Genomic DNA, 26,233 nt, shown 5'->3' on the forward strand with positions numbered 1-26,233 from the left:
GTCTGTCTTTGGGATGATATGGTAGGAAAAACATGACAAAGTCCTTTGGGCCTGGTCACACCTTGCCAGGACAGAGCCTCCAGCCACATTTCTAATCTGTCACTGTCAATCCCATTGAGTAAGCCTCCCAGACCATCAACCAAACAGGAACAGCAGGACTCCGTAAAGTTTTGTTTGGAAGCCAAAGCTAACCTAGCTGACTCCTGCCCAAGGAACAGACTGCCTGCCACCACAGGCTCTTGTTACCACTAGGATCTTACCCTAATATGCTGAGGCCTTGCAGGATGGTTAACGCCTCTTGCCCTTTGTCAACTGTGAACTTAAACACAAACTCCTGTGGCACCTACTATGTATTCCCAATGTCACTTTTTATACTCTATCATGAACCAGAACAGCAGAGTGGTTAAGAACCTAGACTCTGGAATCAGAACATCTGGGTCCTGAAACCAGCTCTGCCACTCACTAGCTGTGTGAGACCATACAAGTGATTTAACAGCTCTACTTCAGTTTTCCCATCTTTGGAACGGGATGATAAGAGCATCTTCTGCCTTATGGAGTTACTGAGGATTAAATGAGATAACACATGACATTTAGAACAGTGCCTGAAAAGAATTTGCTATAATTTTATATTACTATTATTTCTTACTAAAACCCTTCCCACTACTGACTTTCTTCATAACCCTTTCTGTGCCTTCTGAATCAATCCTTCTTTCTATTGTAAATAAATTCTCCTAACCTGTAACCAACTCTGAGAAGTTCTCTCTACTCATTCTGTGGTTGCTATAACATGACCAGCTCTGTGCTAGGCAAACAGCTTCAGTGGTGGCTATCCACGGGAGGACCTTCAAGCTTCCAGATCACGGGTCCTAGAAAAACACAACTACTTCCCATGGTCACCCTAGGCCACTATGCATCTACTGTTAGAGGAGACACTTCCCTTCCCCCATGTTTGCTTAGGACCACATCAACTTCATGTTTTACCTCCCTTCACCTTTCCATGATGCAGAGATCCCAGTCACTCACAAGACCAGAGATGGCATTCCCAGTACTTGCTGGCCACATCTCTTTCTGAAGGAAGTGCTTGAATCCACAGACCTTGTTGTCTACAGCAGCCATGTTCCAAGCCCTAGTTCCACTGCCAGTGTCACAACTATGGGGACTGAGCAGGACTAACTTAGAATCTGTGTAAAGCTTGAGAAGACCAGGTGCTCCAGTCAGAGTCTCAGATTTCCCAGAAAAGACCATCTCAGAAAAAGACCATCAACAGGGGGAACTGAAGCTAAAAGGCACAAAGTGTTAGAACGTTGTGTGTATTTCCAAATAATGGAGAAACAGAGAGTGTGAGGAAAATGACAATTAAGCAGAAGTTAGGAGGAAGAAAGAATACAGAGCAGAGCTGGTAATGAGAAAAGGGGACCCACAGAGAAGAAACCACAAAGAACATTAAGAACTGCAAAGTCAGTTGCTGACTCCTTTCCAGTATCAGTGAACCACCAGTGCGAGCCGGTTCCCTGCAAACCTAAGAAACCTCATTGGAGCATGACTCCTCAGCCTCTGAAGACCAGCCCTTGGTCCACAGTCCTGTCCATCCTACCACTGCCACCACCATAGTAACTTTCAAGTTAGGCAGCTAGCCACTGATTCCTGCCTCTGATGCCTGTCAAAGATACTCTCCATTAGTGTCTCCCCCGACAAACCATAAGCTCTGAAGAGTGAAGCCACAATGGCTGCACCAACTGATGTCACCCCAGGGTTATGGCCCCCATGCTCTAGCTCACCCCTTGCCATTCCCAGAAGTGGCTGTCCTGGACGTACCGCTTTCCTCAAAGTGCCCCCCAAACCCCTTTCTCAACAGAGCCCCTGGAGAAATTAAGGCTATGGTGATTTTTTAATATCTCACCCCCTGTTATCTATGGTATAACAATATTCTAAAATTAAAGGCAGTATGGCAGATACTTGACCCTTCCCTCCATTTCCCCATCCCTCATTTTCTTTTTTTTTTTTCAAAGATTATTTATTTATTTGACAGAGAGAGACCACGAGTAGGCAGAGAGGCAGGCAGAGAGAAGGAGAGGAGGAAGCAGGCTCCTGCTGAGCAGAGAGCCCGATGCGGGACTCGATCCCAGGACCCCGAGATCATGACCTGAGCCGAAGGCAGCGGCTTAACCCACTGAGCCACCCAGGCGCCCCCCATCCCTCATTTTCTTTAGCTGTTGACATAGGCTGCTTGTCAGTGATCTCTCTCCTACTTTCCAAACAGTTTAGTATCAATACACTACTGTTGTTTGAATTAACTTGAATTAATTTTTGGTTTCTACTGAGGAGTTTCAATGCTACATTGGGAAATCCTTGGTCTGCAGCCTTCCCCCGCTCCTCTCAAACCCAACATATTGCCAGGAAGCAGTCATGGCAGAATAAGGACACTTTTTATTAACACGAAATTAAAAATTTTATCTGTGAGAGGTTTGTCTAATCTTCTGGGCTTTAGCAGTATTTTTTAATCATATATTTTAAATTATTTTTACAGGCAGATGGACTGAGGCAGAAGTTAAAAACAGAGGTGTCAAGATAAAGCCACTATTAAGTCCCCCAGCATATTTCTCAAAAAGGGAAGAATACCCAGTAGCCTAATTAAATCCTACCTTGGCTGATGACAGCTATTCATCTCAAGCTTCCTCCTGAAACCTCAACCAAACAAATATTCTTCACCCCCTGTCCTAGGATGGATGCTATTTAGTTTCCTCATATCACCCTAAAAGAGGACACAGTGCAACCTCTACTGCATAGTTTATAAACTTTCAGTCCTTTAGGATAATGTATATAGAAGGAAATTGTTACAGATATTAAACTAATGACCATTAAAAGTTTAGATTCAAAATATGGTATTTTTAGAGATTTGAAACACCCTGATCTAATCTTTTTTCACCAGCTTCTACATTATATTGTCCAAACTTTCAAATTTGGGGCTTTTTAAAAAACTAATTGCCTGAGAATGGGATGGACTAGAAGTAAGAGAAATTTTTATTTTCTGAAAGGAAACATATTTATAAGAGGATTAAAAGGCCAGTATAAGATTTCCAAAAAATGGAATTTTGTTCATAATAATATACCTGAAAAGTTTTTTAAAGATCTTATTACAGTATGCTAAAATCAAAGGCAATATCACAGATCTTTCAAGTAAATACTAAGTTAAATATTACAAAGCCAAGTCTTTTACTGGGTTCACTTTTTGATTAGGCGAAGTAACCAATACTCTATTACAACAGTTAACCAAAAGAAATTTTGATTTTTTTTAAAAAGTTAATGAAACTAAAAAAAAAATTAATGAAACATAAGTTATTGCAAAATATGCCCGTGTGTGTGTGTGTGTGTGTGTGTGGGCATGCACACATGTAATCTTCACATTATTTTTCTAATTTTCAATGGGATACTTCCTCTAAGTAAAACAATGCCAATATACAGGTATATCTTTCCCTACTGGGAAATGGCAAGTTTTGGTTATGATAAAGTAATCCCAAGTCTTATGTAAAAGTTCTATACTAAACCTGCCAACTTCTCATTTCCACATGGGTGGAGCTCCAGGCTGAATGTGCTGTATTTTTTTATCCCTGCTAAGTCACAGCTCCTCAGCCCCAGAACATGCCTTCACCCTCAAAGTGATCAGTGCCCAAATTTTCAGGTAAGGGAGTGGCAGGTACATAATTTTGAGTGTGGGTATGAGGATAGAAATGTCTGTCGTCGTCACTGACTAAAAAAAAAATTTTAAAAATTTTTAAAAATACCTGCAATCCACTAAAAGATGGAACAAAACAGACTCCTTCAGAATCTTCTAAACTTTTGGCCATTTTTTCAGTCTCAGCAGCATCTGTGAAAAGATCTGCAAAAACAAAAACAAATAATTTAAAAACCCATAAAACAAAACAGAGGGGCTAGGAAATGACAACAGAATTATGTTATATGACTGGTATTTACCTGCATCCAAAATTTATTATGAGTACACTGTGAAAGTGTCAACAGAAAGGTCAATCTGCTCTAGTACTATCTGGGCTCCAACACTTCACAGGTTTAGGGACCTGTGGAAGATTTTAGAAGGGCTCTGTATGGAGCACACCTTACCTTTTCCTTTAAAAATATTTAGGCTGTTTACAAGACAGCTGGGTGGCTCAGTCCATTGAATGCTTAAAATACTCTCTCCCTCTCCCTCTGTAACCCACCACCCATCCCCCTGCATGCATGCTCTATGTCTGTCTCTCTCTCAAATAAATAGATAAATAAAAATATATGGGCTATTTAAAAATCAATTCTGTGTGTTTTTTGGCATTAAAATCAATTATTCTCCTGAAGATAACACCATTTCTAGTTCTCTGATGAAAAGATCCGAGTACTGAATCAACTGAAAAACTACTCCATCTAATGCGTTCCCTCAGGGGTGACCAATAAATAGATATACTAATAGCCAATCTTGAAGAAACAAAAAAAATCAAGATCTAATTACTTTAGTATACTATTTCTACTGAAGTATATAACATACATATAGAAACATACATATAGAAATATACATAAAGAAACATACATCTTTGAACACTCATAGACATTCTTTTTGTGAACATATGTATATGTTTCTGTGTGATATATATGAAAGGATGGAACTGCTAGTCCTAAGGTCTACACATTTAGTACTAGTTTTAGAAGATACTGCGAAACCATTTTCCAAAGTGGTTTGCCAAATTAAGGCTCCTGACAACAGTAAGAAAATTTCAGCTATACCACATTCTTGCCTATAATTGATACTGTCTATGTTTTTCATTTTAGCTATTTTAGTGGTATTGCATGACAGTTTGATTTTTGTGTTCTCTATTAACTAATGAAGTTGAAATCCTTTTCATTGACCACTTGGATATCTTTGTGAAGTGACTCGAATAAGCATGTAGGACAGACAGCATAGATCAGATGATAAAGTCAAAAATCAGTCATCATAAAAATTGATGGCTTTGTACAGCCTTAAGTAAAATAGCTTAATTTAATTGTATGTTTTGTTATTCTTGTAGTGGAAAATTGATTAAAGACAAGAAGGTTAAGGAACACCTACATTAAAATGCAAGTTAATAAGGAGTGTTCAATAATAACTATAAATTTTATTCAAAATGAATTCTCAGATCCATTAGTCACATTTGTTTGGTCAAAATGTTCACATAACATATTAAAATATATCTAGTACTTCAAAAACTAATATTAAAAAAAATAACATTGGTTTTAGGGGCACCTGGGTGGCTCAGTTGGTTAAGCGTCTGACCCTTGGTTTCAGCTCAGATCATGATCTCAGGGTTGTGAGATGGAGCTCTGCATCAGGCTCTGGGCTCCAGACTCAGCACAAAATCTGCTTGAGGTTCTCTCATTCCGCCTCTCCCTCCCCCCCCTCCACTTGCATGCTTTTCCTCTCTCTCAAATAAATTAAATCTTTAAAAAAAATTATGGTTTTGAAATCTGTATGTTTTATTAAGGATTTTATTTATTTATTTGACAGAGAGAGATCACAAGTAGACAGAGAGGCAGGCAGAGAGAGAGAGGGAAGCAGGCTCTCCACTAAGCAGAGAGCCCAATGCAGAACTTGATCCCAGGACCTTGAGACCATGACCTGAGCCAAAAGCAGTGGCATAACCCACTGAGCCACCCAGGCGCCCATGAAACTGTATGTTTTAAAAAATCATGTCCAAATATATATATATATATTTTTTTTTTTAATCAAAAATTGGAAAACATACAAGATGGCTAGTTTGAGAAAAGTTTTTGGCAATAGGCAAAGAAATGGGGGGGGAAAGGAATTTAATTTATTTACATTTTTCACTGGTTGTTCCATACTTGCTTAAAGAATTTCTCTAAATAATCTTCCACTTAAACTGTTCTCAAATGAGCTTACTGATGGAAAATCTTTGAGAGTAAGCACTTTGTCTCACCCATGGAACACAGCTAAGGATCTTGGACAGAATGTCCAAGAGGACTCAGAAGTCCTTCTGAGGACTCAGAAGAATAAGTCTGGTCAGGGAACTCTAACACCAAACCAATGGTGAGTTTCCTGTTTTTATTTTCTATGGTATTTCCTGGCCTAGACTCAGGGACAGCCTAAAACCTAATACCTGGATCTGTATCCTGGGTGCAAATATGAAGAGTTTCTTCAGAAGAACACTCTTTTTGGTCTGAGGAACAGGATTCAGGACAGAATTCTATAGGACAGAAGGTGAGCTGATACTCTGGATTTTGCTTTTTTGGATTTTTTTTCATTCTACCTGAACAAGAGAGGAAAGGCAGTGAAGAGACAGAGAGAGAGAATGAAAACAGAACTTCATGGATCTGTGAGACAATAAGAAATGGCCAAACATTTCTGTGATTTGAATCCCAGAAGAAAAAGATAAAGAATGCAGTCCAGAAAAACCATCTGAAGAAAAACAATGACTATAAACATCCCATAGTGGATGAAAGATATAAATCTATAGGTTCAAGAAGTTCAGAATATTGCAACTGGATAAACACAAAGAAACTGATGCCAGGCATACAATAATAAAACTGAAAATTAAAACTTGAAGGCAAAGAATAAGTCTTAAAAGCAACCAGATTATATATTGGGAAACAAACATTCAAATGACTGGAGGTTTCTCATCAAAACTACAAAGGTCTAAAGGCAGTGGAACATCTTTTTAAGTACAAAAAAAAAATGTCAACCTAGAATTCTATCTTATTAATGAATTTATTTTTAATTTAATTTATTTATTTGAAAGGAGAGAGTGTGCAAGAGAACATCAGAGAGGGGAGGGGCAGAGGGAAAGGGAGAAGCAGACTTCCCCATGAGCCAGGAGCCTGACCTAGGGCTTGATCCTGGGACCTGGGGCTCGATCCCAGGACTCGAGATCAGGACCTGAGCTGAAGGCAGACACTTAATCCATTGAGCCACCCATGTGCCCCTCAACCTAGAAATCTATATCCCAGTAAGAATATCCCTCAGAAATAAAGTCAGTCTCTGACGAAGGAGAATTAAGAGAATTTGTTGTTAACATAGTATAAAAGAAATGTTAATCTATATGCAGAAAAACAAAAAAAGAATCTTGACTTAAACTTCACACCATATACAAAAATTAATTCAAAACTGTTATATATCTAAATGTAAAACATAAACTATAAAACCTTTAGAAGAAACCCTGGGAGGAAAAACTGTATGACTCTGATTTGACCAAGAGTTCTTAAATATGATATCCAAAGTATAATTCACAGGACAAAAAATTATAAATTAAACTTGGACAAATTAAAAACTTTTACTCTGCAAAGGACATTGCTAAAAAAAGAAAACATTGCTACAATTTAGATGAAAATATTTGCAAATCATATATTCCAAAAAGGACCTACATTCAAAACCAAAAAAGAACTCTCAAACTCCACAGTAAGAAAATCCAATAAAAACTGCACAAAAGATGTAAACAGATACTTCACCAAAGAAGATATACAGATGGCAAAAAAAGCACATGAAAAGGTGTTTTGATATCATTAACCATTGGAGAAATGCAAATTAAAAACAGAATAAGATGGGGCGCCTGGGTGGCTCAGTGGATTAAGCCGCTGCCTTCGGCTCAGGTCATGATCTCAGGGTCCTGGGATCGAGTCCCGCATCGGGCTCTCTGCTCAGCAGGGAGCTTGCTTCCCTCTCTCTCTCTCTCTGGCTGCCTCTCTGACTACTTGTGATTTCTCTCTGTCAAATAAATAAGTCTTTAAAAAAAAAAAACAAAAACAGAATAAGATAACACTGCACACTTAGTCTAATGGCTAAAATTAAAAACCAAACAAAAAATTAAAAATGACAATACTAAAACTGGAACAACATAAACACACACACATTGTTGGTGAGAACATGAAATGATATGGCCACTCTCAAAAATGGTTTGGCAGGTTTTTGTTTTTGTATGTTTTACAAAGATAAACTCACACTTATTTGTGTGTATGTTTACTTTTTAAAAAAAATATTTTATTTATTTATTTGACAGAGAGAGAGAGCACAAGCAGAGTGAGCAGCAGAGGGAGAGAGAGAAGTAGGCTCCCGGCTGAGCAGAGAGGCGGATGTGGACTTGATCCCAGGACCCTGGGATCACGATCAGAGCTGAAGGCTTAACTGACTGAACCACTCAGGTGCCCCTTATTTTTTTTTAAAGATTTTATTTATTTATCTGTCAGAGGGGGAGAGAACATAAGCAGGGGGAGTGGCAGACAGTAGTATCCTTGCTGAGCAGGGAGCCCAATGTGTGACTTGATTCCAGAACCCTGGGATCATAACTGAGCTGAAGGCAGATGCTTAACCAACTGAGCCACCCAGGTGCCCCCTGTGTGTATGTTTAATGACATACAACATTGTTTGTTTATATAAGCCATCAATCCCACTCTTGGTATTTATCCTAGAAAAATGAAATCTGGAGCACCTGGGTGTGGATCAGTTGGTTAGGTGTCTGTCTTCGGTTCAGGTCATCAGAGCATGGTTCTGGAGTCTCAGGATTGAGTCCTCAGCGGGGAGTGTGCTTCCCTCCCCCCCAATCAATCAATCAATCAATCAAACAATCTTTGTAAAAAATTTAAAATTAAAATTAAATCTGATGTTCATGCAAAAACCTGTACACGAATGTTCATATAGTGGCTTTGTTTATAATGCCCCACAACTGTATACAACAGCCCACATATCCTTCAGTTGGATAACAAATGAACAAACTGTGATATATCTGTAACACAGGAAATTTCTACATAATGCAATGGAATCAACTATTAAAAGATACAAAAACATGGATGAATCTCAAAGGCATTATGTTGAGTAAAAGAAACCTTGACTGATACCATTTATACAATATTGTGGATTCCAATATCCATTTATATGAGAGCTATTTGAATGATACTGTGCAAAATGTCAAAAGCTTTATGATACATAAGACTTCTAGTTCAGCCCCCAACTTCTGCAACTCATCCAACCAGATCATTTGTTGATGTAAAAGATGCAATGAAGAAAGAAGCTATGGGGAAACAGTATCAACACTTCTGGCAGAAATGCAACATGACACAATTCCTACAGAGAGGAATTTGGCAATGTCTAACAATTACAATGTATTTATCCTTTGATGTAGCAATCGCTCTTCTGGGAACTTACTATAAAGACATACCTCCAACAATAAGAAAATGCATATGCTGGAAGTTATTCACTGCAGCCCTATTTGTATTTGCAAAATATTGGAAATTACTTAAGTGCCCCAATACAGGTGATTGGCTGGCTAAACTGTATATACACATACAGTGGAATACTGGACAGCTGTGAAAAGAAGAAAGATATCCATGATCTGAGAGGAAGTAATTCTCAGGATATACTTTTAAGTGAAAATGGCAAACTATGAAAAAGCATATACAGCTTATCTTTTATGTAAGAAATTAGGGAATATAAGAAAACATGCATGTATCCCAAATGTTTTTGCAAAAAGAAATAAGAAGAATAAACCAAAAATGAATGAAATGATTACAAGATATAGGGAGACAGAATGAAGGGACAGGTGAGAGAGTCAACTTCTCTGAGCATATCTTTTTTGACTTTGGAAATCAAACTAAAATTCCACATTAAAAATAACTTGAAAATGTCTTTTTTTTTTTTTTTTTTGACAGACAGAGATCACAAGTAGGCAGAGAGGCAGGCAGAGAGAGGAGGAAGCAGGCTCTCTGCCGAGCAGGACCCTGGGATCATGACCTGAGCCAAAGGCAGAGCCTTTAACCCACTGAGTCACCCAGGCACCCCTGATAATGTCTTTAAAAAGGATTAAGAGAGGGGGAATACTAAAACTGAATGATAACAGAAAACAAATAAACCCAATTCTATTTCAAATTAATAAAATCACTGAAGGGAAAAAAGAACTGATCGAAGTACCTTTTGAATAGTGTATTTTGACCATACACCCTTTACATAAAGGAAAAAACCTGCAAACGATCTTGAGCAAATATTTTTTGTCGTAGTGGGATGGGACTAGTAATTCTGAAGCTCTTCTGTGTATATTTTAAGATTGAGCAAATGAATACCTAATATTAATGATGTTGGGAGCCAGGGTTCTTGATTTGGAATAAGGGATGTAAAAATGTAGAACAGAAAAGGCCAACCAAAGATGCTTAGGAGTAAAACTGGAACTGGAGGTACACTGTAATTTCAAAAATTTTTTAACACATCCTGGAGTGCCTGGGTGGTTCAGTCAGTTAAGCCTTTGCTCTTGATTTTGGCTCAGGTCATGATTTTGGGCTTATGTGACTGGGCCCCATGTCAGGCTCCTAGCTCAGTGTGGAGTCTGCTAGTGCTTCTTCTTCTGCTCCTCCCAGTCCTCTCAAATAAATAAATCAAATCTTAAAAAAAAAAAAATTTTTTAACACATGCACACTGCTAGCTCTGCTGAAATCTGCTGCTAATCAGTTTTTATTTTTATTTATTTTTATCATTATTTTTAAAGTAGGCTCCATATGGAATGTGGGGCTTGAATTCATGACCCTAACATGAAAAGTTACATGCTCTACCAACTGAGCCAGTTAGGCACCATGTCAATCATTTTTTTTTTTAAAGATTTTATTTATTTATTTGACAGACAGAGATCACAAGTAGGCAGAGAGGCAGGCAGAGAGGAGGAAGCAGGCTCCCCATGGAGCAGAGAGCCTGATGTGGGGCTCGATCCCAGGACTCTGGGATCATGACCCGAGTCAAAGGCAGAGGCTTTACCCCACTGAGCCACCCAGGTGCCCCTGTCAATCATTACCTTAAAATACCATTTACCATTCATAGAATTAGGGCTCATTGGGAAGGTAGCTAATTCCTGGGTAGGAGTGGGAAAAACACAAGATGAACTTAAAACATCTTCTGTGAGAAAATGAGAAAGTGTTAAAAAGAAAAGAAAAGAAAAGAAAAAGATAGATATGACATTTAAAAGACACAGAAGACAGTTTGAGATTTGTACTGGTTAAATCTGGGACAAAATGAACATGACTATAAGTAAGAACTATAAAATTATAAACAGTTGAGTGAAATAAGAAACCATGAGTTTACAGTTTAAGGGGTAACGTAAAGTTCTTCAGTATAAAATAAAATGCTAATTAACATGGAGGGGATAATGGAGTTAGCAAACACCGTTCTGCAACCATCAGAGTGAAGAGTGATACAGGTGAGAATTATCAATGAATTCTAAATTTAGGGGATAGGAGAATTTTGAGGAGAAATGGGACATCTTGCTAGTTTCAAAGTATCTCCCACATATTATTTATTACAAAAGGAAAAACAGTAATTCTACAGTAGAGAAATTGGAAAACATCTTATGTACATGAACAAAATTTACCAGAACCAAAATAGAACTAATGGACACTGCATCTCCAGGTATATATTCTAAGAAGGAGACAGTTCCCATTTATGGATGGCTTCAGCTAAAATTACATAACATGGACCTAGTCACAAGACCCCAAACAGAAGGATACTCTAGAAAATAACTGGCCTAGGTCTTTCAAAAATGTCAATGGCATGAAAAACAAACCAAGCAGAGAAAGTGGCTCCAAATTAAAGAAAATTATACAATAAACAATGACAGACTAGATCTTCTTATATTGGGGAAGAATTGCCATGAAGGATGTTACTGGGACATCTGACAAAACTGGAATATGGACTATAAATCTGTTAAAAGTTATTATACCCAACATCAACTTTTCTCAAGTTAATAACCATACTTCAGATAAGTAAGAGAATAGTCTTGTTCTTAGGAAATACACAGTGAAATACTACAGGGAAAGGAGCATGATACATGTAATCTGTTCTTAAAAAGCTCAAAAAATTATGTAGATATATATCTATATCCTGCAGTATGTAAGATGGTATGTAAGTATGGATGGTAGGTAGGCAGGTAGATAAAGCAATCATAACAAAATGTTAAAAATTTGCAAACTTGGGGGGTTCAGTCAGTAGAGCGTGCAACTTTTCGTCTTGGGGTTGTACTCTAAAGCCTCGTTATGAGTGTAGAGATTACTCAAAAACATAAAATCTTAAAAAAATAGCAAATCTGGGACGCCTGGGTGGCTCAGTTGGTTAAGCAGCTGCCTTCGGCTCAGGTCATGATCCCAGCGTCCTGGGATCGAGTCCCACATCGGGCTCCTTGCTCCGCAGGGAGCCTGCTTCTCCCTCTGACTCTGCCTTCCACTCTGTCTGCCTGTGCTCGCTCTCGCTTGCTCTCTCTCTGACAGATAAATAAATAAAATCTTTAAAAAAAAAAAATAGCAAATCTGGGATAAAGGGTGTACAAAAGTTTTTGTGCTGTTTTTACAAGTTTTAAACTGTTTGAAAATAAAAAGAAAAAACATATATAGATTCTATATTATATATATATATATACACACACACACACACAGATACACACACACACCATATGTGTGTGTGTGTGTGTATGTATATATATATATATAGAGAGAGAGAGATTAAAAAATTCTTGGGTATTTTTAAAAGAGATTTAGTTTATCAATTCTACTTTTTATTATTTCTCAGTTTTATAATTTGTATGTCCTTATATGTTTTGGCTGGGAAGTTTATTATGCTTTTATTCTTTTTCTTTTTCTTATTTTTTTTTAAAGATTTTATTTATTTACTTGACAGATAGAGATCACAAGTAGGCAGAGAGGCAGGCAGAGAGAGAGAGAGGAAGAAGCAGGCTCCCTGCTGAGCAGAGAGCTCGATATAGGGCTTGATCCCAGGATCCTGAGATCATGACCTGAGCCAAAGGCAGAGGCTTTAACTCACTGAGCCACCCAGGTGCCCCTGTTTCTCTTCTTCTCTTATTAATATGCATTCTTCATTCTCCTGTAAGTACTATTTCTACAGAATTATAGTCATTTTCTGTATTTTTTGGAAACTATCAAATTATGTTTCAAAGTTTTCCTTGGCTCTATGCTACTTAAGAAAAGACATCTCAAATTTCCATGTGGTGAAGTAGCATTTAAATGCTGTTTTGCTATTTATTTCTAATCATATTATATAATAGGCTGAGATGTTCTACTCTATTGCTTTTCAAAGTATGGCACTGAGAAAATGGTGTGTGTGTGTGTGTGTGTGTGTGTGTGTGGTGTTTGGAAAAGGATTTCATTAAACTTGAAATGAAAACATAAATGAAAAGAAAGAAGAATGAAGAACTGAAAAAAATGTACACTCTGTTGTCTATTCTTGACCAGCACTTAACCCCATAAATTACACATCATGGAATTAAAATCACTTATGGGAAGGAGGGGGGGAAAAAAGAATACCATTTTGAAACTTTTAAAAGAAACATTACTTTCTTTTTTTTTTAGGGGGTGGGGGGCAGAGGGAGAGGGAGAGAGAGAATCTTAAGCAGGCTCCATGCACAGCTCAGAGTCCAACTTGGGGCTTGAAGCAGGGCTTAATCTTACAACTCTGAGAACATTACCTGAGCAGAAAACAAGAATCAAATGCTTAACTGACTGAGCCACCCAGGCACCCCACATTACTTTCTTTTATAGAACCATACGTTGCACATAAAATATTTAAGCCTAGTTTAATTAGGCTTTTTAGTTTTAAGATAATTTTTAGTTTTAAGATAATTTCAGTCTCTTAAAGAAATATTCAAAACTATGTTCTTAATGTATAAAAATAAAGATTTTACATTACAGTAAGAAATATTTTATGAATTTGGTATAAGAACAGTTCAAAAAAAAATAGAACAAAGTCTGGGCTGCTACCAGCGGGGGGAAAAAATTAAAAAAAAATTTTTTTAAAACATCTTATTTACACACTTTGCTTTCTTCATGTTGAGATCTTTATCTATTTCTTTCTGGTTGGAGTATCTCCTTGGGTAATTTCCTCAGAAAATATAAGCTGCACGGCCAGGAAATGTCTCTTTTCCACTTAATATGAGTAATATCTTAGCCAGGCACCAGAATATTGGCTCATTGTTCTTTTTTCTCTATACTATGTACATGTCATTCTACTTTCAGAGTGACTTCAGCAGCCTCAAGTAGCTTCACCAGTTACAGTGAGGTCATGCCCTCTACACACCCTGGGTCTGCACTGTCTCCTTGAGAATTCAGGGTGTCGTTCATGCTGGGCTCCTCTTTAGCTTCAGGAATAAAGAGGAACCCCCTTATTCTGGGGGTTCCTCTTTATTGAGGAATCCTATTTGGATTTTACCTCCTCCTTCTCTCCCCCAGCAGGAAGGGAGGGAGGCAGGACCATGAACTAAGATCCCATTTACCAGCAGTAACATGTATGTGTTCACCATCACCTACGAATAGTTCATATATGAGAAAATATTTATCTCATCCCTTCTAATGAGGGATATTTTATCTCTCTTGGGAAGATACCCAGAGAGGAATCAGTTTCCATATTTCCAGTAAACAAGAGTCCTGGGTAATTTTAAATGTGCATGGGGAAGTCTTATGGGGATCGCCTGGAACAAGCAGATGTGACATGTAGCAATTAAGAGTGATATTGCTAGGGGAAAAAATGTCTCCTGACCTGTGTTACTGGAGGACAGCAGTGATGGTAACTGCCCCAACTGCAGAGATGAAACAGGGCATTCCTGAAGTCCCTTAAATAGGTCATGCTTCTCCCTGCTTGGACCTCCCACACCAGTCCTCCTTCCTCCTGGCTGGGACTGCCCCCTAACTTAAACCGCCAATCTCACCTATGCAACCATCCTTTTTTTTTAAAGCTTTATTTATTTGAGAGAGAGAGAGCAAGCAGGGAGAGGGGCATAGTGGGAGAGAGAGAGAGAGACACACACACACAGCATCTCCAGCAAACAGAGCCTGAAGTGAGGCTTGATAATGCAACCCTGGGATCAGGACTGAGTCAATCAAGAGTCCCATGCTTAACCAACTAAGCCATTCAGGCTTCCCTATGGAACCACTCTTATTATCCCTTCAGGAACAGCTAACATTATTCTTGAAAAGAAGCCTCCTGATTCTCCAGACTGGACAAAGCTCTCCCTTTAAAAAGGGATCATTGAGGGCAACCCTGTCCAGACTCCTCTCACTCTTGAGAGCTTTTTCTGTATCTTCACTTAATAAACTTCCATTATTTTCACTCAATAAACTTCTATTGCTTTACTCACTCTCCTTTGTCTGTAAGATTCATTTCTTGACTCTGTGAGACAAGAACTTAGCTCTCCCGCAATGTTTTGGTGCCAAAACCTGGGTTCGCTTCCACTGAAGGGCGCAGGAACCACAGGATACTTTGGGGACCTCGTGAAGAGGAATCCACCCACATCTATAGTATTGCAGGCATGTCTGAGGGCAAGCACTGGGCTTGGCATCTGGCCTGGAGAGGCAACTAAAAGTTCAACCTAGAGATTCCTTATGAAAGTTCCAACAGGGGTGCCTGGGTAGCTCACTTGGTTAAAGCCTCTGCCTTCAGCTCAGGTCATGATCCCAGGGTCCTGGGATCGAGCCCCGCATCAGGCTCTCTGCTCAGCAGGGAGCCTGCTTCCCTTCCTCTCTCTCTCTGCCTGCCTCTCTGCCTACTTGTGATCTCTGTCTGTCAAATAAATAAATAAAATGTTAAAAAAAAAAAAGTTCCAACAAAAGCAGAATCTAAAAGATCTATATGATCATTCTTGCTGAGCTTATGTAAATAATTATGCTGTTTGTTAAAACTGTTTTAAAATAAGTTAGTCTTCTTTGGCTATCTCTGGGAATGAGGGTTATTATAGAGAGAAATTATGTTTCAATAACACACCTTTGCTGATGTTAAATTTTAGTTCTGATTGTCTTTGACTATTGTTGGCCTAAGCTAGACAACTTGAGGTAAACTCCAGAGAAACTGCCATAATAGCTCATGTATAGACAATTTCCTTGCTTGTTATTCTGTGGAATAACAGGACCCCATGGACATATGGTTATTTGAACAACTGGGAAATGGGACAGATTCCCGAGTAAGTGTATAACTCACCTATCACCTTGGCCAATTCTATGTGGCTGGGATGACAAGATCACTCTTTAAAAGCCAGAGGGTACCAGATGGGGATAATGGACGGCCCCACTTTCTTTATGATTAGACAGGATGATACACCTGCGGGTGCTCTTATTTCCTGAGACAAGTCTTCTCCCATTTGCCAGTGACTCCTTGTAATTAGGATATTGTTAAGGCTGGACCTCAAACAAAAAGGGCTTCTTGAAGGTTTCATCCCTCATAGTCTTTTATCCTAGAAGCCACCTCTACTGACATACAGTAGCAAACAAAGGCTCTAACCAAGCATACAGCAGACCTCCTGGTAAAAAGAGTCTCAAAGCTCACCATGGGGTTTGTAGGATTTACTTAGGACTGCAATATAAAATAAGCAAAACAGGATGCTTGCTCAGCAAGACTCTAAATGATACTAGATCAGGCACTGGATGCACTCAAGCAAGAATTAAATGAAGTCAAAGAAGCACTTCCCAAGAACTGTGCCACTATTGCTATACCACTTGGGGTGCGAGAAACTTGACATGTGTTTTAACATTACAGTTAATTCTTGCAAGGTGTCCCAATTAATAGGGGACATTTGTGATCAATTAAGATCAAGATATCCACTGATCTATTTGACAAAATTGGTAACTGAGGACCTTATTTAAGGGATGTGATCACAATTTGGGGCCTAATAAATGTTCATCCTTTTGCATGTGCTGAGGCATGTACCCCTTGCTGCCCATCATGACCCTCTGGAGCATCTCCACAATCCCCTGGAGCAACCCTTGAATAGATTCTAACTGCCATACAGTCCACCACCCCCATTTCAGCAGGAAGCAGCCAGAGTGGCCACCATCCTATTCTCTAACGGCAGGTAAGTTATTCCAGGGAGAGGAATGAGGAAGGGATAGGCAGGGCTAGGTAGGGAGAGATAGATAGCGGGCTCTGCGATCAGATCACAGAAATCCTGGAAATGTGGAGAAGTGGGGAAACCAGAGATAAGGGAACAAACTGGACCATCCTGCCCTAGGTGTGGGGGGGTGGGTGTCTTTTATGATAATAACCTGTGGCCAACAAAGAATAATGAAACCCTAGCGGAGGTGGGCCATTGAAGGTGTTATCACTAGTCCTTGCTCAGTGGTGATATCGATAGAGATGTTAAAAGGATTTAAGTGCCCTGGTTGGCTTTCTATAAAAGACCAACCCTAAAGGCCCTCCTAGGCCTGTATGGACCCCTCTCTCTGGAGAGCTTTTTCTCTATTTTCACTTAATAAACTTCTATTATCTTTGCTTACCTAAATAAATAAATAAATATTTCTTAAAAGGGATCATTGATCCTACAACTACTTCTCTTTCCTGGGACTTAACACTAATATGTTTTTTCAATTTTTTCCTTTTAAAACATGTCATTCCTGGGACTCCTGGGTGGCTCAGTAGATAGGCATCTGCTTTCGGCTCAGGTCATCATCTCAGGGTCCTGGGATTGAACCCTGTGTCTGGCTCTCTGCTTGGAGGGGAGCCTGCTTCTCCTGCTCCTCACCCACCCACCCCACCCCATGCTCTCTCTAGCTATCTCTGTCTCTCTCTCAAATAAATAAAATCTTTAAAAAAAGAGAGAGAGAGAGAAAAAAAAAAAGAACCCCCCCCATGTCTTTCCTGTTAGACTGTAACTGCTGTGAGGGCAGCGGGTTTCTGTGTCATTCACTCATGTCACCCTAGCATGTACTAACTGTACTAACTGTACATGCTAGGGTGACAGGCACACTGTGAGCGCTCAATTACTTGTTAACTCAATACAAGCTGGAAGACAGAAAAATTCTTATAAGATTAAGACAGCAAAATAGAACAAAGAGTGAAGGGGATGAGAAATGGACTAAATCAAAAAGAAAAGAGATGATCATGTGGGAACCCAAGTGGGCCAGTTAACAGTAGGTGAAGGGGGAAAAAAGGAAGAACTGGCCTATGTTGAAAAGACTTAGAAAATAAATCCAAAAATCAAGACAAAACTTATTTAAAGCAGCTTTTACACCTGAGCTAAGGTGTTCAATCCACTAACGAAGTGGAAGAAAGTCACATCCAGACTGGTGATGCTCAGGACACCACACAAAGATATAAAGTTCAGCTCACACATTCAAGGAAATGTCAGGGCCACTTAGGCTCTTAAACACTGTGTTTCTCCTGAACATGATTAATTTTTTTCAGTACACCCATTAAAATGATTTCTCAAAACAGAAAGAAATATATTCCAAAAAATGTCAACTTTCTGTGTGAATTTCAGACAGATACAGATGTTTAGCTTTACCAATGACTAAAATTTTAAAGTAAATAATTCAACTCTGAATTCTCTCTCCCTCCAGTCAGAACAACAGTCCCATTTCCTCGTCAGGGATGGGACTGGCCTTCAGGAGGCCTTGTGCCTCTACCAGAAATCACATCGCTTTTCTAGGTAGGACCATTTAGCCCCATCTCCCAGAAAAGATTTTTCATCATTTCAGAATCACAGTGAATGAGACTCAAGCCAGCAAAGCAAAGATTCCTACAGAGAATGTGCACATGATGTCACACAGAACTCGAGAATTATTTTTTTAACTGATGAATGTGAAGTTTTTCTGCTTTTTCTTTGCATTTTCTGGGAAGGAGTAAAATTAATAGAAGGTACAACTAAAGGAGAAGAAATATGTAACTTTCTATTTCTTTTTTTTTTTAAGATTTTATTTATTAATTTGTCACAGAGAGAGAGAGAGAGCACAAACACGGAATGGGGCAGCCAAAGAAGCCTGGTTCCTGCTGAGCAAGGAGCCCAATGTGGGACTCAGTCCTGGGACCATGACCAGAGCTGAAGGCAGTCAGTTAGCAACTGAGCCACCCAGGCATCCCCATTTTCTATTTCTGATAATCAAGATAGATGTCCAAAAAAAGTTAAAAGAGGTACATTTAAAGAAGAGACTTCTGAGGCATCTGGGTGGTTCAGCTGGTTGGGCATCCGACTCTTGATTTAGGCTCAGGTCATGATCTCAGGGTCCTGAGATCAAGCAACCTTTTGGGCTTCATGCTCAGTGTGGAGATCTGCTTGAGATTCTCTCTCACCCCCCTTCCTCTACCCCTCCCCCACATGTGTGCTCTCTCTCTCACTCTCAAATAAATAAATAAATCTAAAAAAAAAAAAAGAAGAGACTTCTAAGTGATAAACTTTTATAATAATAACTTATAAACAAGTAATCTTATGCTTATAAGGCAGGTGCAGGCTCACGGAGAAGGAGAGAGAAAGGAAGAAAGGAGATGGACTGGCATTTTCTTCCTAGAGTTTTATGTTTTCTGCCAACAGAATTGGCTTTTTCTTTAAACAATTCAGCTTAGTTCAAATTAGCAAAGTAGAAAATTACAGCCTGCTCCATAATTTAATCAGAGATACCCACTGTCAGTTCTTTGGTATGTAACATTTCACACCTTCTGCATGAAATAGGGCTATATAATATACAGGCTATTCATTATTTACAAAAGCCAAAAAGTGGGAACAAGCCAAATGTCCACTGTCTGATGAATGAATAAATAAATTGTGGTGTAGCCACATAATGGATTATTATTCAGCAATAAAAAGAAATGAAGCACTGACACAAGCCACAACATGGGTGACCTTTGCAACACTATACTGAGTGAAAGAAGGCAGTTACAAGACACCATGCATTATTTAACTGCATCCATATGAAATGTCCAGAATAGGCAAACCCATAGAGACAGAAAGTAGATCCATGGTAGCTTAGGGCTGGTGGGTAGAACAAGAATGCCAATGCCTATGGGGGTACCTTTTAGGGGGAATAAAAATGTTCTAAAAGGAGATTATGGTGATGGTTGTGTAGCTCCAAGACAATATGAAAGAACACTGAATTTTACACTTTAAGTAGGCAAATTATATGGTATGTGGATTATAGTTCAATAAAGTTGTAAAATACAAGCAAGAAAGATTTATACAGACTGTCCTACAACTACCTCCTTAATTTCTCATAGACAGTGTTCTACATCAGTAAGATATACAACTGTGCCATTATATGTGACTGTAAAGTGTCCCACTGTATGGATATACTGGTGTTTACTTACTCGATGCTTTAGACAGGAACTTATTTCTAATCACTGTATTAAACACTTAAGCATGTACACATCTTTGCATACCTGTATCACTGTTTTATTAAAAAGGAAAAAAAAAGAATAGAACTGAGGGCAAAGGGTCTGCACTCTATAAATTGAAATATATTGCCTGCTTGTCCTCCAGAAACATCAGACTAGTCAATGTTCATTGCAAAGGAAAACAAGAACAGTTTTTTTCTCTATATTTCCATCAGTGCTGAACTTCATCAAACTACTTAATCTCTGCCAACGGCAGGTGACATAATTTTTATGTATATACTTTTTTTAAGATTTTATTAATTTGAGAGAAAAAGAGAGCATGCACATGCAAGAGCCAGGGGAGAGGCAGAGAGGAAGAAGCAGGGAGCCCAATGTGGGGTTCGATACCAGGACCCCCAGATCATGGCCTGAGCTGAAGGCAGAGGCTTAACTGACTGAGCCATAATTATTAAGAATAGTAATTTTTAGATTTTATTTATTTATTTGAGAGAGAGACAGTGAGAGAGAGCATGAGCGAGGAGAAGGTCAGAGGGAGAAGCAGACTCCCCATGCAGCTGGGAGCCCGATGCGGGACTCGATCCCGGGACTCCGGGATCATGACCTGAGCCGAAGGCAGTCGTCCAACCAACTGAGCCACCCAGGCGTCCCAAGAATAGTAATTTTTAATAGTCATTTGATATGATAGCTGTCTATACTTCTGTCCTTTATTCATTCTTTAGTTACCTTTTTTTAAAATCATACTTATTTAATTGGGAGAGAGAGTGAGAGAAACAGAAAGCAGGAGCAAGGGGAGGGGCAGAAGGAGAGGAAGAAGCAGACTCCCCACTGAGCATGGAACCCGATGGGTGCGGGGCTCGACACCAGGACCATGACCCGAGCTGAAGTCAGACACTTAACTGACAGAGCCACCCAGACACCCCGATTCTTTAGTCATCTTTATTAATTTTTCTGACGTATGCTACAAATCGTTCTTACCAACTTGTCTTTTAACTTTGCTCATGGCACCTCTCTCCTTACACATTCTAATAATTTATACACTTAAATTTATTGCTTTTTTCTTTATGGTATCTGGCCTTAATGCCTAGCCTTTTGCCATCCCAGTGTCATAAAAAAAAATCCTATATTTTCTTCTAGCATAGGTCCTTTTATGTCTCAACCAAACAATCCATTCATTCCCTACTCATCGTCAGTCCTACGGTGTGCTTGAATTCTTTAAGTCGGGCCTGTAAAATGTTTAAAAGATGACTTACCTAATTCTTGAGCCCAATTTATGATGGTACCAGTGTCTCCTGCATTGCTTTCAGCTAAGCATACAACTTCTTGGCCAATCTTCCACCCAATTAGAGGATAAAACCCTTAAAAAACAAAAAAACAATATAAGTCAAATGTAATAAACAGATAAATCATTACAGAGACATCTACAATTTTGACTAACAATTGGATTATCTTAAAAAATAGCAAAGTGGATCTGAAGTCAGTGATTTCAGAAGTTTCTAACCTCATAGCCTCAGTCTCCTCAACTGTAAAATGGTCTGCCTCAGATAGCTCCTATGAGAATAAACTGAATTAAAGCATAAAAAACTTAGAGTGCCTGGTATTTGATATGAACAATAAACATTAGCTTTTAGTAGCTGTAGGCATATCTATTTCTCTAAAAACACACAAACAGAGCCAACTACATTCTTTTATTTATTTGTGAAGGCTCCTAGGTAGAAACAACCTAATACCATGATGAAATTTTCTATCTTCCATTTTCCAAGTTAGGGAGAAAGGAGGAGCTTAAGGCAGGGATTGAAGGTAAGAAAAAGATTTTAAAACTACCTCTTTGTAACCATGTTAAGAGACCACAGCCCAGAGTAAGAGCCCATAGGCCTCCTAGGGTATAATTCCACAATATAAATTTCTTGGTTTACATAACCTAGGATATCTTCCATCACGGAAACCAATTTCTTGGCAACAGTCATTAAATATGTGTGGAATATTAATTGAGAATTACCATCCCCCCCCAAAAAATCACAAAAAGAACTGCTAACTCATAAGAGAAAATTTAGAGGCCTAGGAGAATGCTTTAGACAAATATTACAGGTATTACAGGTAAATATTTAGTAAACTGACCAAAATACCCTAATACTGAGTTTTCTATAATAACATCTGTCTCTGGGCGTCTGGGTGGCTCAGTGGGTTAGGCCTCTGCCTTCAGCTCAGGTCGTGATCTCAGGGTCATGGGATCGAGCCCCGCATTGGGCTTTCTGCTCAGCAGGAAGCCTGCCCCCCCACCTGTCTCTCTGCCTACTTGTGATTTCTCTCTGTCAAATAAATAAATAAAACCTTTAAAAAAATAATATCTGTCTCATTTTTTATGCTTTTAAGGAAAACAGGGAAATGGAAATTAACTGTCTCTAAGAATAACAGTGAAAAATATGTTAGAAAGTATTCAATATAAAATGGGAAAAGTATCACAAAAGTTAAATATGAAATGATATTTTATCAATAAAAAGGATAAATTCTAACTATTTACCTGCAATACTATGTTGAAGGTTATTTCCAGTATTAATATCCAAAAATGTCCCAGTTCCCATGGTTAGTTTCACATCTCCTGTGTGGAAGCAGCACTCTCCAAACATGGCTGATTGCTGATCGGCGACCTGCCAAAAATGTTCAAATATAAGATCGCTAGGCATGAGCAGTGGCCCATTTCACTGTATCCCACTGTCTTCTATATTGTATTCTCATGGGTCAACATCTTATTTTCTTTTCTCCTTTTCCTTAAGGAAAAAAAAAAAAGCCCTGGAAAGAACAAAGAGCAACAATAAGCTAGAAGTCTCTTCAGGACTAACATTGTATGGTAACCAATATGCCTCAGGAATTCTTAATAGGCAATCTACTTTATGACTTTTAAATATCACAGGAAAAATCTGAGAAATAAAGGTCAGAATAAAAATTATCTGGAATAAAAACAAAGATTTTTCAACTTAAAAGTGGTTTCATTCATTCATTCATTCAAAATAACTGACCTCACAAATTCCTCTCTCTCTTTTTTTAAAGATTTTATTTATTTATTTCACAGACAGAGATCACAAGTCAGACAGAGATCACAGGTAGGCAGAGAGGCAGGCAGAGAGAGAGGGGGAAGCAGGCCCCCCCGCTGAGCAGAGAGCCCGATATGGGGCTCGATCCCAGGACTCTGGGATCATGACCTGAGCCAAAGGCAGAGGCTTTAACCCACTGAGCCACCCAGCTGCCCCACAAATTTCTCTTTTAATAAGAGTGATAGGTGTATGCTTAATATAAAGAGATATAGGCCAAAAGTACACATTCCCAACTATACATTTTTGTTAAAAAAAATTATAACATTTTGTTAAAATAATTAAATGTAAATTGTCAAGTAACAATGTTCAACAGAGTAAATTTTAAAGCTCTATTTGGCTTTATTAATTGATGCATCCATTCTAGCAGAGGTGAGCTCCAAAGGGCTAAAGAAAAGGAAAGTTTTTAAAAGTAAAACAAGAACAGAGAAAAAAGGAAACTATTAGCAAAGAACCCATTGTTTTGGGAACAGTTGCCCTCCTAAGGTGGACAGAAGGGGTCTATCATTAAATTTCCTAACGCTGACCTAGAAATTCCCATGTTGACCCGGTAAGGGTTACATTTCTGGGGAGCTGAAACTATAGGTGGATTAGCTATTAAGTCTTGGTTTACTGGCTTGGAGCTGCTACCTTAGGCCTGTGTTTTCCTTATTAACAATTTCCTCCCTTTTGATCAGACTCTCAGTTTAACTGAGAGATGCAATCAAAATTTAAAGCATTAGCAGCATTCTCCAACACCACTCCAGAGTTCTCACAGCTGTTACTGATCCTCTGTGTGGTATTCACAGGTCATGATGGGTTTTTGCTTAATTTCTGTGAAATGCACAGGTTACAACTTCAGGTTTACAATTTTTAAGTCAGTTGTCCTCTTCATTCCTTTTCTAATTTTCCCGTCTTAGGGAGATCATTTGCTTGGTGCTTGGCAGCTAACATGCATGTAAAGCTTTTGAGAGAATACAATGTACCGGGGAGATTATTACAATAACTATAAACAGGATAATTCCCAGTATTTGGAGTGCACTTCAAAGCCATGGTTCCCAAGACCCAAAACAATTAAAATCAAATAAGTCAAAGACTCCACTGAAGACATTACTCTTTTAAGCCAAGCAGCTTGCTCAGTGATCTTATGTAATTAAGTTTTGAAATCCCCAGAAGGGTTAGTCCAAATACAGCAGGTGGTACTGACCAGAGCAGAGATTCCCCCTTGCTGGGCTAAAAAGTAATCGAGGTCTATCCTATTATCAAGAACAGCCTTGGCTAAAGAATCTAAGGATGGCTGTTGGGCCTCTGCTGCTTTAGCAGCAGATTCTGCAGTAATTTCAAGAACTGAGGGGAATTTCCTGATCATAGGCTTATTTACATTTACCCCTAACCAAGGAAGTAGGGACCTACCAAGAGGAGTGAATTCCTGAATCATGAAAGCCTCCTGGCAGGTCCTTTCTAGCTCAACAACGTAACTTCAAGGGAGTCACCCAAAGAATTGTCTTATTTGGCTTGTGAAAAAATAGGGGCTCAGTTAGATTTTTTCCTAGCCTGAACTAAAAGGTTATTCTAAATTCCAAAGACCCTGAAGCAATGGCCTGTGGAGAAACAGATGACAGCATTAACTTTCCGGGCTAATGCCAGAATAAAAAAAAGAAGGAGAAAGGGTTGTACATTTAGTTAAAGTTTAGTCTTGATTCATCATCTTGGGGAGAAGCATTCTGTCCCACATCAGCTACTTCTTTTCCTCATCAATTTGATTTGGAGGTGTCTCCAAGCATCTCTAGAAGACCTGGTTGGAGGTGGAACCTTCACAAGCTGTGAGATATGTACTCAAGGCTCCATCCCTTCTAGTTTTGCAGCAGTGCCAGTGATCAGGAGCACCTGGTAAGATTCCTCTTCCACTGGGACTCAAGGGCCATCTTCTTCTGCTAATGTTTCCAGAATACCTAATTATCCCAGCTCAGTATACAGCTTCTGATAGAATTCCAAGAAGTTCTGCAAGGTTTTCATTAAGGTTCGTATGATTTGCCCAGTGAAGTGGATGCCTCGATCAGTGGAGATTGTGGAAGTATGCCCCAAATGGGAAACACGTTTTCTAATAGTTTCCCTGCTACTGTGAGGGCATCACAGTCTTGCAGCAGGGAAAGGCTTCAACCCATCCACAAAACATACAATGAATAACAAGAACATATGGGTAACCCCTAGTAACTAGCAGCTGGAATGAAGTCCAGCTGCAGATGTTCAAAGGGTCCAGAGGGATAGGTCTGAGGCTCTGGGAACAAAATCAGTTTTCCCAGGATGACCTGACAAGTCAGGAATTGCTGGTAGATTATTTTTACAATATTACAGAAGTCTCCCCACCAACGTCTATTCATAATTTTGGGTCATCTTGAATGCCATATGGTTAGTGAAGGAATGTAAAAACTGAAAAATAGGGTTTACCAGGGAACTGGGAAAAACTAAGCAGCCATCTTAGTTTTCCCATAGCCCAACTATTCATTTAATTGACAGCCAGGATTTACCCACCTTTATTCCTCTGATTCAGCAGCAGACTGTTGCCATGTTACAGGACATCAGGATGGCAAAAGTGTGGCAATGAGGGGCTTTTTTTTTTCTTTTTTTTTGCAGAAGCAGAATGGACTTCATGCACATATGCCAACATCTTACAACATAAATAAGGTCTTTTTTATTTGATAATGCTTCTGATGTAATTTAACATATCACATAAGCTTAAATAGTTTAGCAAATTCTTTGGTATGCTCCAGGTCAAAGAGACTTAAGCCAATGAAAAGTCCAAACAAACAAACTTCATCCTCTTAAAGCAGAGAGAGAACCAAATTCTCGTTTTGCACTAGCTTAGTTTTGATACTAAAACTTACCTGTTCCAATCTTTAGTCAGTCCTGACCACATACACAATTCCTTGTCAGAGATTCCCTTCTTTATACAACTGTTTTTCCCTCAAAGAATATATCTCCATCCTCATACTTTTTTTTTAATCAAAAACATGTATTTTACTTCCCTTGCATATGGAGATATTTCCCTTATTATTTCTAGTAGTGTTAAGCA

The 26,233-nt window shown here is 38.9% G+C and overlaps 1 protein-coding gene across 5 annotated transcripts in view; it reads right to left on the reverse strand.

Moving 5' to 3' along the window:
- GK5 (glycerol kinase 5) overlaps positions 1–26,233 on the reverse strand; it is an 81,416-nt gene that overhangs the window by 10,062 nt on the left and 45,121 nt on the right. For all 5 annotated transcript variants that reach the window (XM_045088465.1, XM_004754485.3, XM_013057269.2 and 2 more), the window contains 3 exons: positions 22,614–22,740; positions 21,346–21,450; positions 3,783–3,877 (listed from right to left, as the gene is read on the reverse strand). In XM_045088465.1, coding sequence (XP_044944400.1) covers positions 3,783–3,877; positions 21,346–21,450; positions 22,614–22,740 — 327 coding nt within the window. The remainder of the gene's footprint in view (positions 1–3,782; positions 3,878–21,345; positions 21,451–22,613; positions 22,741–26,233) is intronic.

The sequence above is a fragment of the Mustela putorius genome, unplaced genomic scaffold (assembly GCF_011764305.1).
Source record: "Mustela putorius furo isolate JIRA1106 unplaced genomic scaffold, ASM1176430v1.1 tig00003834_pilon_pilon_pilon, whole genome shotgun sequence".
NCBI classification, from domain to species: Eukaryota; Metazoa; Chordata; class Mammalia; order Carnivora; family Mustelidae; genus Mustela; species Mustela putorius.